The sequence below is a fragment of the Schistocerca serialis genome, chromosome 10 (genome assembly GCF_023864345.2).
Source record: "Schistocerca serialis cubense isolate TAMUIC-IGC-003099 chromosome 10, iqSchSeri2.2, whole genome shotgun sequence".
NCBI classification, from domain to species: Eukaryota; Metazoa; Arthropoda; class Insecta; order Orthoptera; family Acrididae; genus Schistocerca; species Schistocerca serialis.
Genome location: NC_064647.1, coordinates 146,865,980 through 146,880,160, shown reverse-complemented (window position 1 = coordinate 146,880,160; position 14,181 = coordinate 146,865,980). Strand labels below are relative to the sequence as shown.

General features: G+C 38.2%; 1 protein-coding gene across 1 annotated transcript in view; it reads left to right on the top strand.

The window, feature by feature from the left end:
- Positions 1 to 14,181, top strand: part of LOC126425154 (centrosomal protein of 164 kDa) — a 688,023-nt gene that overhangs the window by 568,381 nt on the left and 105,461 nt on the right. The window contains exon 14 of the mRNA XM_050088105.1: positions 719 to 941. Coding sequence (XP_049944062.1) covers positions 719 to 941 — 223 coding nt within the window. The remainder of the gene's footprint in view (positions 1 to 718; positions 942 to 14,181) is intronic.

Sequence of the window (14,181 nt, the reverse complement as noted above, 5' to 3'; positions counted from 1 at the left end):
AAATTCGAAGGGTTTGTCCACAGCTGGAGTACTCTCTCCACCAGCATGACAGTTCCAGGCCAGACACGAGCACTGCAACATCTGCAGCAATCCGATGCCTCAGGTTCACTGTCGTCAATCATCCTCCGTACACTCACACTTGCCCCACCCTATTTTCATCTGCTCCCAAAACTTAAAGAACACCTTTGAGAAGTTTATTTTGATAGTGATGAAGTGGTGCAAACAGAGGTGAGGTGGTGGCTCTGTCAACAAAGTCAAACATTCTACAGTGATGGTATCAACAAACTGGCCTCTCATTGGGAGAAATGTGATCATCACTAGGGTGACTGTGTTGAGAAGAAATATGTAGACATTAAGAATAAAAAGACAGAAATGTTCACCGTGTTGAGAAGAAATATGTAGACATTAAGAATAAAAAGATAGCATGTTCATAACATAGGTTTTATTCAAAAAGCTTCATGAGTTTTCACATAAAAAGTGGCATTACTTTTTAGTATACCCTGCATATGCACATGTGCGTTTGTGTGTGTGTGTGTGTGTGTGTGTGTGTGTGTGTGTGTGTGTGTGTGTGCACGTGCTATTATTGTTCATTATCATCATCATTACATATTCCTCATATATTATAAAAGTTATAATATTCACTCAATGATGATGCCTGGCTATATTTTTAAGACAGAAATAAATTCATAAATAGATAAATATTGTTACTGAACTTTAGGGCAGAGTGCGAAGTGAGGCTGCAGCAGCTAGAAGCAGACTGCAGGGCACGGCTGGAGGCATCGCAGCGGGCGCGCACCGAGGAGATGGCGAGGATAGAGGCGGAGGATGAGGCGCAGCTGCGGGAGGCGCGCGCACGGCTGGCTGCCAAGCAGGCGGAGCTGCAGCGGCAGGTGGACGCTGCAATTGCCGAGAGGGAGGCCCTCCTGGCCAAGCACAGAAAGGTATGTGGATGGCACCACTTTGTCACCTCACTGTATACAGATCAAAGTCACTGACTTACAGAACATGAGGCTTGTTATGAATGTACAGAAAAACTGCCTGCTAAGTTACTTTACAGTACTTCTTAATATACCATATATCCTTTGAACAAAAAATATCCCCAATGATTGGAAGAAAGCACAGGCACATCCATCTGCAATAAGAGTAACAGAAGTGATCCATAGAACTATCATCCAATCTCATTTGCAGCTGTAGAACCCTAGAACATACTATGAGCTCAAACACTGTGAGGTATCTTGATCAGAATGACCTCCTCCGTGCCGACCGACCCAGATTCTGAAAACAGTGATCGTGCGAAACCCAACTTGCACTTCTCTCACATGACATCCTGAAAGACACTGATTGAGGCAATCAGGTGAATGCAGGATTCCTCAGTTTCCAAAAAGTATTTGACTTGATACTGCTCTACACTTGTTACCAAAAGTATGATTCTATGCGGTACTGAGGGAAATTTGTGACTGCATTGAGGATTTATTGATACAGAGAGGATGGACCTATAATCTCAGAAGGAGTCGTTGACAGAAAAGAAATATATTGAGATATGTCCCAGCAAAGTGTGTTGGAACCATTGCTGCTCATGTTATATTAGTAAACTCGTAGGTAATGTTATAGTAAACTCTGATTCTTTGTAAGTAGCTATGTATAATGAAGCATTCTCTGAAAAATGATGCACAAATATCCATCCGTATCTTGATAAGATTAACAGTCATGGAAAGAATGCCAACTCGCTGTGAATGTTCAAAAATATAAAATTTTGCACTTCACAAAACAAAAAATGTAATATCCTATGAGTACAACATCAACAAGTCACAACTGCAGTTGGTCGACTCATATAAATACCTGAGTGTATCAGTTTGTAGGGATATGAAGAAGAATTACCACATATGCTCAGTCATAGATAAAGCTGTTGTGAGACTTCAGTTTGTTTGTGGAATACCTTAAAAAACTGGGAAAACACTATTATTTTGCTTACATGTAACCCATCGTAGAATACTCCTGAAGTGTGGGCGGCCCCTACCAGATGGGATTAACAGGGGATACCGAACGTATACAAAAAAGGACAAGGCAAAATCCTACAAGTTTGTTTGCCTAGCAGAGAAGCAACACAGAAATATTGAAAAGCCAAAACTGGCAGATTCCATTAATCCCACAAAATCCTACTTATTAAGTTTTGAGCGCCAGCAGTAAGTTGAGAGTCTAGATCTATTCTTTATCTCACATGTATCTCTCCCATAGGAATTGTGAAAACAGTATTAGACTAATTACAGCATGCACAAAGGACTTAACAGTCATTCTGCCTGTCCTCCATATGGAAAGAAACTCTAATGTGTTTACTACACTAAGTACCCTCTGCTATGCACTTCACAGCTGTTTGTGGAATATGTACATAAATGTAGAGGTAGAAGAGATCAAATAATTGAACTATGCTTTACATAATGTTAAAAATTCTTAACCTATAATGCCCAGCACAAATTGTGTGTTTCAGAATAGGGCTATCATCTCTTATGTGTAGTAGTATTATTTTATGTGTGTGTGTGTGTGTGTGTGTGTGTGTGTGTCTGTGTGTGTGTGTGTTTGTGTGTGTGTGCTTAGGAGAGGGAGGAGAGAGTCATTGAAATCGTTAAGCTTAAAACTGTATATGCTTGTAAAATGAAAGAGAAACCCTTAATGAATCATCTAAATGGTCAGTGTTTTGCCATATTTTCTGCTGAGAGTATGTATTATAATACAATAATTTGTTCCATACCATAGTGAGAGGTCACAATTATAAACCATGGAAAATGCAGATAACTAACTATTATCAAGTAGGAGTACTTCTGTACAATGATGGTACTGGTGTGTACATGTTTGCAACTTTTCTTGAAAATGGGGAACTGAACAGTTTATTGGTGGAAATAAATGTTCTGATTCATTTTGGCACAAACACTGTAAGGTTCTGTATCAAAAACAATAGCGTGTGGAGTCATGTAAAAAAATGTTTAAGAAGTGCATTTGATTGTAATGTTTGTTGGTTGATTGCAGCCACTTTCAGCATACTTGCAGATGTTGGCAATCTTTATTGCCTTTCATGGCTTCTCAAGCTCCAGGTCTGTCTCCCACTTAACAACTGTGTGTGTCCAGAAAGTAATATTTTTGTGAAAATTTTTCATATAGCTGTGAGCTCATCATTGCACATAGAAGCCAGGTTTTTTTTTTTTTTTTTTAATTTTACAAAAAATTATGTATATGGATCCATATTTGAACATGAATATTGTATATCAGCATTGAATATTGAGACTGTCATTCTTTTTATGCTAATTTTGATAGGGAATATAGTATTTTGTCAACTTTCTCTCAGTGCCGTACTTAAAGTCAGTGATCGTTGTACTGTGAAGAATGTCCCGTTTGAAATGTTGATATTGTACTCTACTTATATTACATTTGAGTGACCACATTCTAATATACTACATGGCAACTCAAAAGATTTTATTTGCTGCCTTAAAAACTACTAAAGTAAAACTTGTTCTCACACACAGTCAAAAATGGTTGAGAAAAATTTAAAATTTTCACCTGGAAGTCTCATGACTTTTGATGAAACAAAACTGCCATCCTGTTGTAGGTTTTGCTTTGGACGGCATTTTAATATTGTATTGTTATTCATGGCCACATATTGTGAAGTATAGGTGTAGAGCTTTGATCTCTGAGTGGGAAACATGAAGTGGTTTTCGTTTTGAAACTGTACACACACTGAAAATTTTTCCCACTAATGAAGCAGAATTTTGATAGAGGGTCCTTCAGAGACACTCCTACTACTTCACAATTTAATGAATATTTATTGTGATAATTCACACAGTTGTTATTTAAAGTTTTTAGAAAATGTATCAAATATTTCATATTTTTTAAAAGATTTGTTGCGACTACCAAAACTAAATTCAATTTCTGCCCAAAGCCCTCCAGCATGTCAGGTTTAACCATTATTAACCAATAAATCTGTTGTAAAAGGAAATTTATTACACCATTGTTTACCCATGTATGGCACAGAAACAAATATCAATGAACTGATAATTCTAAACAGCTGAGCAACTGTCATTTTACAATATGAGCCCAGATTCGCTCACGTATGTGCAGCCAGGTTATTGCCATGTGGCCACTGTAAGAAAAGCTGAGACAATTTAAGGGAGCAAGCCTCGCAAGTCCAAAGAGTATAAGCAGAGTTGTCTGTTTAAGATAATGAGACAATATTAGAGAAGGAAAGTTGCCACTCACCATGTAGTGGAGATGCTGAGTCGCAATAGGCACAACAAAAAGATTCACACAATTATAGCTTTCGGTCAGTAAGGTCTTTGTCAGCAGTAGACACACATAAACACACGCACGCGCGCACACACACTCATGCAAACGCAACTTGCACACACGTCTGCAGTCTCAGACAACTGAAACCACACTTGAGCAGCAGCACCAGTGCATGATGGGAGTGGCGACTGGGTGGGGGTATGGAAGAGGCTGGGACGGGGAGGGAGAAGGGATAGTATGGTGGGGGTGGTGGACCGTGAAGTGCTGCAGTTTAGATGGAGGGCAGGAGAGAAGGTGGGGAGGGGGGTAAGTAGTGGAAAGGAGAGCAATAAAAAGAAATTAAAAGACTGGGTGTGGCAGTGAAATGGCGCCTGTGTAGGGCTGGAATGAGAACAGGGAGGGGGCTGGATGGGTGAGAACAGTGACTAACGAAGGCTGAGGCGAGGAGGGTTATGGGAATGTAGGATGTACTGCAGGGATTTCCCTGCAGTACATCCTATGAAGATAGTGGAGAACACTATTACAGCAGAACTTCTGAAACTGTCTCAGTCAGAAATAAAAAAAAAGAGCTAAAATTAATCTTCGAGAAAATCTGGAAAACAAAAAAATCCCAAGAGAGTGGAAGGTAGCCTTGATATATCCACTAGACAAGAGAGGCAATAAACATGATGTTAACAACTACAGTGGAATTTTGTTGCTATCAGAAACATTATGGACAGTCATTTAGGTAAATATCAAGGTGGTTTTAGGAAGGGCGGACCATGTTCTGAACAAATATTTATTCTAAAGTCAATCATTCAATACAGATTACTGAATCCAAAAGATATTTTAGTAATGTTTGTTGTTTTCAAGATGGGTGTTAATTCTATTGACAGATAAAATACAGACAAAATAATCTGATAATTTGGTAAAGTCTAAATTAGCAAATATAATTTGTGAAACACTTAGCAGACACAGTACCTTAAGTGAAATTTATGGGAGAAATATGTCAACTCTTCAAAATAAATACAGACATATGGCAAGGTGATGCCCCATCATCATTTTTTAAAATTATTTTCTTAAAAAGTAGTGAAAATTTGGGATGAAAAACCAAATGAATGTATCATTTCACCAACAAGGTTGGAAAGAAGAAACAAAAATGCTGGAATAAATTATCTCACATTTGGAGATGACTTAGCAATACTCTCTGAAAATGAGACATCTGCTGTAACAGAAATTAATGTTTTAGAAGAAATTGCCAGTAGGACCGGCTTAAGAGTTCCTGCGGAGAAAACCATAATTTTTCAAACAATAAAAAGGCACCAAAATTTCTGAAAACAGATATTGGCTAAATCAAAAAGGTTAAAAATTTAAATATCTTGGGGAGATAACCCAAGAAAATGGTTTGGAAAAAGCTGCTAGATAGGAAAGGATATGTAAAATGGGAAGGCCATATTGTATAACCTACCCCTTTTACGACAAAAAAGGTCTATCAAAAATCAGGCATTACAGTACAGTAGTGAAGAGAATGTCTATACAGCAGTGAATGTCTAGCAGTACATTATCTCCGTCCAAACAGGCCTTGGAAGGCCCAACAGTACTGACCAGCCGCCGTGTCACCCTCAGCCCACGGGCATCACTGGATGCATGTCATCAGCACACCACTCTCCTGGTCGTATTTCAGTTTACGAGGCCGGAGTCACTACTTCTCAATCAAGTAGCTCCTCAGTTTGCCTCACAAGGGCTGAGTGCACCCTGCTTGCCAACAGCGCTCGACAGACCAGATGCTCACCCATCCAAGTGCTAGCCCAGCCCGACAGCACTTAACTTCAGTGATCTGATGGGAACCAGTAGCATTACATTATAATTTAGATAAATTAGAGATACTAGAAGGGCAACTCATTAGGAAAGTATTAGATCCATGAAAAAGGTGGAAGGTGGAGAATTTGGTGATAATGATTAGACCATGGGCCTTATGGTTAAACCCATTTTTTTCCTGAGTTCCTCATTGCAAATAAACTTGTACTTATGCCTTTCATGACCAATTAAACTCAAAACCTTTAATTTTATAGCACCTAAATCAGCCTATATTGACATTACTGTCTATTTTTGCTATAAAATCTTAAGAGGTTCCTATTTCCTTAAAATAACATACAATTTATGTAGTTTCAAAAGTTTAGAATTTGATATTTGAAGAATATTGAAGTCAAAATCTGTAGCTCATATAATCTTTAGCAACCACCTGTTTCCACAAAGAAAGATATTCAATGGCCTTGAATTGGCTTTAAAAAAACACATGGGGAAAGTTAAAGCTGCCTACAGACTGTAGCAAAAATAACAACTTCATCTCTCTCCTTAGTTATACATGGACTCTCATTGCAGGAAAGCGAGTCCATTGTCAAATTTTTATTATCCACTTGTCAAACAAAGCTAGTGATGGACGTATAAGTGTAACATATTTATTGTTCAAAATCATTTCTAGTTTAAAAGTGTGAATAGTTCAATGGAAGAAAATGCCGAAAACAGCTAGTTCAAAGTCTAGTCGTCTAAGACTGTGGCTACTAAAGTTTCCACACTATATGGCAGATGGGAAAATTACATTCTATCAAGGATGCCACAAAGAGGTTAGTTATGTTTTTATTCTTTTAGTTTTTCCTGCAATTTAGGATTTGTGAATTCCTTCTCACGTCTTTAGACACCAGAGGATTTGTGAAGCAAATTATATTGTAAATATTGTTTAAAAATATACAAAGAGACACTGTGACTCAACTGTTCATTCTTATTATAATTTTTAAGTTGCTGAGTTCAATTTTTATATGAAGGAAAAGTAAGCCATGTGAAAATGTCATACCTACAGGACAAAGCATAAATGCTTTTAAAATGATGCACTGAGTTTTGATTTTTTAAGTTCAGTGTTGTAACAAAACTCTATTAAGTGAACGGATAGCTAGAAAACTAAAACTGCTAAACTGTATTGTATGTTTTTTTAAAATTTATTTTTGCTAAAATTAGGTATCGGCATCTCTTAACAGTATCAAATACTTTTCATGCTCACTTCTATATAGCCTGTTGTGTATTTCTTCTATTAGGTTTCAAGTGATAAAAAGTCCCACTTAACCCAGCATGCAAGTGGAGCGTTACATAAGGCAAATTTTGAATGAACATAAAAATTGAATCAAGTGCTTTTAACAAAGACATCTGATGAATCCATCAAAAAGAACCAATTCTGCAATGACTTGTCATGCTATTGTGCCAACACACACCCCTTTTCAAAAACTAGAAAATCCTAATTTGAAAGTTTTCTTGAGAAGTACTGCCACCAGTCTGTTCCTGCTACTGTAAAAAAAAAAAAAAAAAAAAAAAATGTGGATTCATCTTACACTGATAAACTACACAGAATCCTAGAAGATATTGGGGACTCTTGCATATGCATTTCTGTTGATGAAACTACTGATAGTCTTGGCAAGTACCTTGCAAATATGAGAATGGGAAGTTAGATTTTTTGTATTTGTTCAAAACAGTTCCCTGAGACTAACCAGCAAGCAACTGCATACTTAGTCAACAATGGGCTGAAGGTGCTATATCCAAATATCATGGATGAAAACAAGATGCTTCTGCCCTTCACAGATGCCACTGCTTGTAAGATGGAGTGTTCAAATTGCTTAAAGTATTCTACTCTTTGGTGCTGAATGTAACATGTATAGCACATGGTATCAGTGGTATAGCAGAACAAGTAAGGTTAGAATTCCGTAAAGTAAATAAACTGATCTCCACAGTAAAGTAAGTCTTTGTTCAGGCATCATCGAGGATACAGGCATTCAAAGAACAACTTCTAGTTGTGTCCTTGCCGTGTGAACCTGTTGTTACCCACTGGAGCACTTGGTTAGCAGCAACGGAATACTACAGCATATATCTCTCAGCAGTCCAGGAGATAATTTAAAATCTATCTGAGCATGTTCTCTATGTAACTTCAGCAAAACAATTAAAGATCCCTCATTCCAATGGGACTTGGTTTATATTAAAGCCAACTACACATTTATGGCAAGAATCATTTTCAAATTAGAAGGCTCAGGGAGACCTATCTATGAGAACATCTTTTTACTAGAGGAAGTTAAAAAGAAATTAATAAAGTGTCAGGTTAAGTGGGAGAAAAAGTATGGGCAAAAACACAAAAGGTTTTTGCAGAAGAACACTGGCCAAAGGATTTGTGTGCAGCAGCACACATACTTAGTGGAAAATCCAGCTCCCCTAATTGCAGCATTCCTGTCCAACATCTAGCGAAAGGGAAGCATGCCCATCACGTCTGTTCATGTAGAAGGTTCTTTTTTAGCATATAAATTAGTACTGACTGACAAATTTACTGTGAAGCCAGCTATGGTCTAAATTTTTGAAACCACTGGTTTATCTGGTATTTATTGAATTACATATTACACGTATGTCAACATATGGCTGTACACTTTTCATGTCACATTTTATCTTGGAAAAACTAAAAAAGTTTGGGATTAGTTTGAACATTAAAGAGACACAATGTTTGCTGTGTTGTACTACAGAGCATATTTTTGTTTCCATTGTTTTTAATGAATAATAGTCTGCTCATATGTTGACACTGTGTGTTTTACATTATGTTTAGTTTTTCTGCATAACACTTTTTAGGGCCTATTTTAGATTTTATATAGCCTACAAGAGGTACTGAAAGAGCCTATTTTAGGTGCCTACAATGCATTTTTATGACCTAAAAAATCTGCAGTCTAGTAATGATGAAATTTATTGAAACATATAAAAAGTATCGGAAGTAATGAGATGAAGAAGAAATATTTTTTGGACATTTATATCATGGACATTTTGGACATTTACATCATGCAAGACAGTAGATTCAGCAAAAAGATGTTCAAATATTTGTGGGATGTGAAGTAAACAAGAAGTTGGGTCCAAGAAATAAAAAAGGATTTAGAAAAGAATAATATAAAAGCTGAAGAAACAACTGACAGATAAGCGTTTAGGGGAAAAGTATTGAATATGGAAGGATGCCAAGGTGAGAGAGTGAAAAAAACTGGTACGAAGTGGTCAGAAGACAGGGAGAAAAATAAAGTGAACACATGAAAGAGTGCTGGAAGAAAAGAAGAGAACAACAAATAAGCATGTCCTTGCATTGATACAATGGAGGAACCAGTCACTCAAGCACCACTTTTCTGGATGTTTTCTTCTTATGTTCTCTCTCAACTGCTTCAGCACATCACGATAGAACAATGCATTTATGCAGTGACGAGGAGGGATGACCTCGTTCTGGACAGTTACTCCCATGTCGAAGAAACAGATGAGAACCAATTTCACATTACTCTTCACTTGCCAGGCTTTCTTGACATAATGTGATGACGGACTCTTCTTTTGTGATAACTGCTTCAAAAGAAAGCCTGGTTCACTTTTAAGACTTTCCTGAATTTCTCTGGAGACTTGCATACGATACTGCTCATCACTGAGAATTTGCAGGACAAATGTTGCAGCAATTCATCAAGTGCTCAGATTGTCAGACAAAATCCTCTGACATGTCCCACAACACAACCCCACGATATATCCTATGTCTTGGGTATCTGCCTCATATCTTCCCGCACCTTATTCTGAACAGCAGAAACATTTTTCAGGAGTAATGCTGGTCAACAGCAGTCCTAAATGGGGATCATCATCGAATGGCATTCTGCCACCTTGAAAAAGTTCAAAACTGTCATAAGTTTGACTGTGAAGAAAACTGTTGCTGCAAATGCTCATTTTAACATGTTATGTGTATCTGCAGAGGTTTTTCTGAGTCTGAAAGTATATGCATACATATTGCTCCTGGACACCCATCATCATCATCAGTTTTACAAAACGTGTAACACACGAAACTAGGCACAAGCATCTAGAACACTGACTCATGAAGGCTGTATGAGGTACCACATGCCAGCATTTTGTTGCTGCCTTAACCTGAAGCACTCTTGCCTCCCTGTATCCTTTCAACTATCTTACCAAGCCAGTTACCGTGGGGCCTACAGTTTAATTGGACTCTGCAACTTGGCATTTTTTACATTAATTACTCATTGCAAGAGATGATAAGCTACAGATACATATTCCAGGACTGGCTGAGAACTGAACCACCAACCTTTGGATATATACTCTGACACTTTACCACCGTACTGATATACAACAATGCAAGAATTAAAATATAGATAAAATGACTCATACAGAGTTTTGTGCTTAAAAGTTAAGTCAGGTGGATGAAGACAAGTATGTTGTTGGAAACATAATGTTCAGGGATGTGTCAACCCGCCACTTAAGTGGCAAAATACACTTAATGGTTTGATTTGGCATAGTGAAAATTCATAGCAATCTTCCGTAAACATTTGTGACAGTGAAATACTTATCGTATTTTGTTGCTTACATGATTAGGAAGTTTGCGACGCTTTATTTTTATTCGCGACAGGGAACAGTCGCTCCATGTAGCTTGATATGGTGGAAAATTCCATAGACCATAAACAATAATGAAGATCATCATACACAATGTCAATAAAATGATGCTTTGCTGAGCTACCTAACAGAGACCGGCATTTCCTCATAGACTAATTTCCAGGCCTATTGAACAATATCAGTTTGCTGCACTGGCTATTATTGTTACATTAAAACCATCCTTTTATGTTATATTGTTCACTGTTATCCAGTTTTGGCTGTTGAAGCCATTCCCTAAAGCAGAGTATAACTTGTTAATGCACATACTTGGGTTGCATTCAGCTTACGTGTCTAAGTCCACAATTTTAGAAGCAGAGTGGGGGTGGTTGGATTGTAATCCAAATATGTACATTTAATGGGTTTACTCTGCACTTGAGCATGGTTTCAATATCCCAAACTATTCAGTATTTGGAATGTTTTCATTTATCTATTGTATGTTTCTTACCATGTCAAACTTCTCTCTCTGTTGGTCTCTGCAAACTGTGAATGCATAATTCTCAATAGTGGAAGTGCACAGAAATATGGAGTTGTAGGTATAGTTATTATAAAACAAACATAAGGTGTTGCTAATTATGAGCAGTTCATCCCAAAAAATATATAATTCTTTGATGATGCCGGATGTTAATCATAACACAATATTTCACAGCCCATTTACATATAAGTGCACCGTTGAAAGTCCAGTACGTAATTTTGTTCACCTGCCATTATCATTACATTTTACAGAGTTCTCATTAAATTCTGATAGTATTCCTGCATGGTACACTCTGCATAGGTTTTCAACATAGTCTGTGGTCTTGACTGACCTAAATATAACTTTGACCACAATGAACTACCACTAACTGCAACTGCGTCACAACTAACTCCTCCCAGCTCATGTCTGGGTATTTATAATCTCAAACATTAGCAAGAATGCCTCACTTCACAGTTTTTAGTGATTTACAAGAGAATGCTTCATTAATTAATGTTATTAAATAGAAAAGTGGAAACTCCAAGTTGGAATATCAACAATATATTGAAAAAGATAGTGTTATAATAGAGGGAAACATACCACGTAGGAAAAATATATCTAAAAACAAAGATGATGTGACTTACCAAATGAAAGTGCTGGCAGGTCAACAGACACACAAACGAACACAAACATACACACAAAATTCAAGCTTTCGCAACAAACTGTTACCTCATCAGGAAAGAGGGAACGAGAGGGAAAGACAAAAGGATGTGGGTTTTAAGGGAGAGGGTAAGGAGTCATTCCAATCCCAGGAGCAGAAAGACTTACCTTAGGGGGAAAAAAGGACGGGTATACAGTCGCGCGCACACACACACATATCCATCCACACATATACAGACACAAGCAGACATATTTAAAATTTAAAGTCTTTAAATATGTCTGCTTGTGTCTGTATATGTGTGGATGGATATGTGTGTGTGTGTGTGCGAGTGTATACCCGTCCTTTTTTCCCCCTAAGGTAAGTCTTTCTGCTCCTGGGATTGGAATGACTCCTTACCCTCTCCCTTGAAACCCACATCCTTTCGTCTTTCCCTCTCCTTCCCTCTTTCCTGATGAGGCAACAGTTTGTTGCGAAAGCTTGAATTTTGTGTGTATGTTTGTGTTCGTTTGTGTGTCTGTCGACCTGCCAGCACTTTCATTTGGTAAGTTACATCATCTTTGTTTTTAGAAAAAGATAGTGTGCTACTCACTGTAAAGATAACCTGTTGAGTTGCACACAGGCGCAATGAGAAGACACTTACACATTAGCTTTCAGCCAAAGCCTTTTGCAGGAAACACACACACACACACACACACACACACACACACACACACACACACATACACACACATGACCGCCATCTCCAGCAGCTCAGACCTGAATGCAACTGTCATGTAGAATGAAAGTAGCAATCTGGAGGGGCGGTGAGGGAAGAGAAAAGCACTATATAGTGGTGTGTACAGGGACTAGACTGCCAAAAGGCACAGCAACAGCATGCTGTTTGGCAGGGAGGTGGGGAGGGGGAGAGATGGAACAGGGAACGAAAAAGGAGACGAATGATGAAGGCGAAACATGGGCTGGTGCATTGGCAGAGGGAGGCACACAAACGGGGTGAGGTGACAAGAATAAGGAGGAAATGATAGAACAGAGAGGGTGGAAACTCCTGCTGCTTCCCTTTTGTGCCCTTTGACTCTTATAACTGTCTTCTGGTTTCTGTACAGATTGTAAATAGCCTTTTGCTCCCAGTATTTCTCCCCTGCCACTTTCAGAATTCGAAAGAGAGCATTCCGGTCAGCATTGTCAAATGCGTTCTCTAAATCTACAAATGCTATAAATGTAGGGTTATCCTACGTTAACCTCTCTTCTAAGATAAGTGATAGGGTCAGTGTTGCCCTGCATGTCCCTACATTTCTACGGAATCCAAACTGATCTTCCCCAAGGTCACCTTGTATCAGTTTTTCCATTCATCTGTGTAGAATTTGTGTGAGCATTGTGCAACTGAGACTTATTAAACTGATCGTTCAGTAATTCTCACACCTGTCAGCACTTGCTTTCTTTGGAACTGCCCTCAAGTACACTACCATTGTATAGACCCTCTATATATTGCTTCCACCTTTCTGCTTTCCCTTCTTTGCTTGGAACTGGTTTTCCCTCTGAGCTCTTGATATTCATACAGGTGGTTCTCTTTTGTCCAAAGGTATCTCTAATTGTCCAGTAGGTGTCATCTATCTTCCCCGTAATGATATATGCTTCTACATCCTTACATTTGCCCTCTAGCCATTCCTGCTTAGCCATTTTGCACTTCCTGTTGATCTTATTTTTGAGACTTTTGTATTCCTTTTCACCTGCTTCATTTAATGTTTTTATACATTTTCTCCTTTCATCAATTAATTTCAATATCTCTTGTGTTGCCCAAGAATTTCTGCTAGCCGTTGTCTTTTTACCTATTCTATCCTCTGCTGCCTTCACTATTTCATTTCTCAGAGCTACCCATTCTTCTTCTACTGTATTCCTTTTCCCTGTTCTTGTCAATCATTTCTTATCACTCCCTATGAAACTCTCTACTACCTTTTCTTCTCATCCCGTGTAATAAGTCTCACCTGACCCGTGATTCTAGGTGACTTTCCTGAAATCTCATCCTTTTCGTGGATCTTTCCAGTCCTTTTCCTTCACCCCTCTTCCTTCTCCTCAACACTTCTGCCTGAAGAAGGAGCCACTGGTTCCGAAAGCTTACCAATGACAACTGTCTTTTATGTGCGTGTTCTGCTGCCACTTGGTGAGTAGATTTTTTACCTATCCAGTTAAATTATTTTGTCCCTCCAACCTTTGGTTCTTTCAGCTTATCCAGGTCCCATCTCCTAGATTCATACCTTTTCGCAGTTTCTTCAGTTTTAATCTACAGTTCATAACCAATAAATTGTGGTCAGAGTCCACATCTGCCCCTGGAAATGTCTTACAGTTTAAA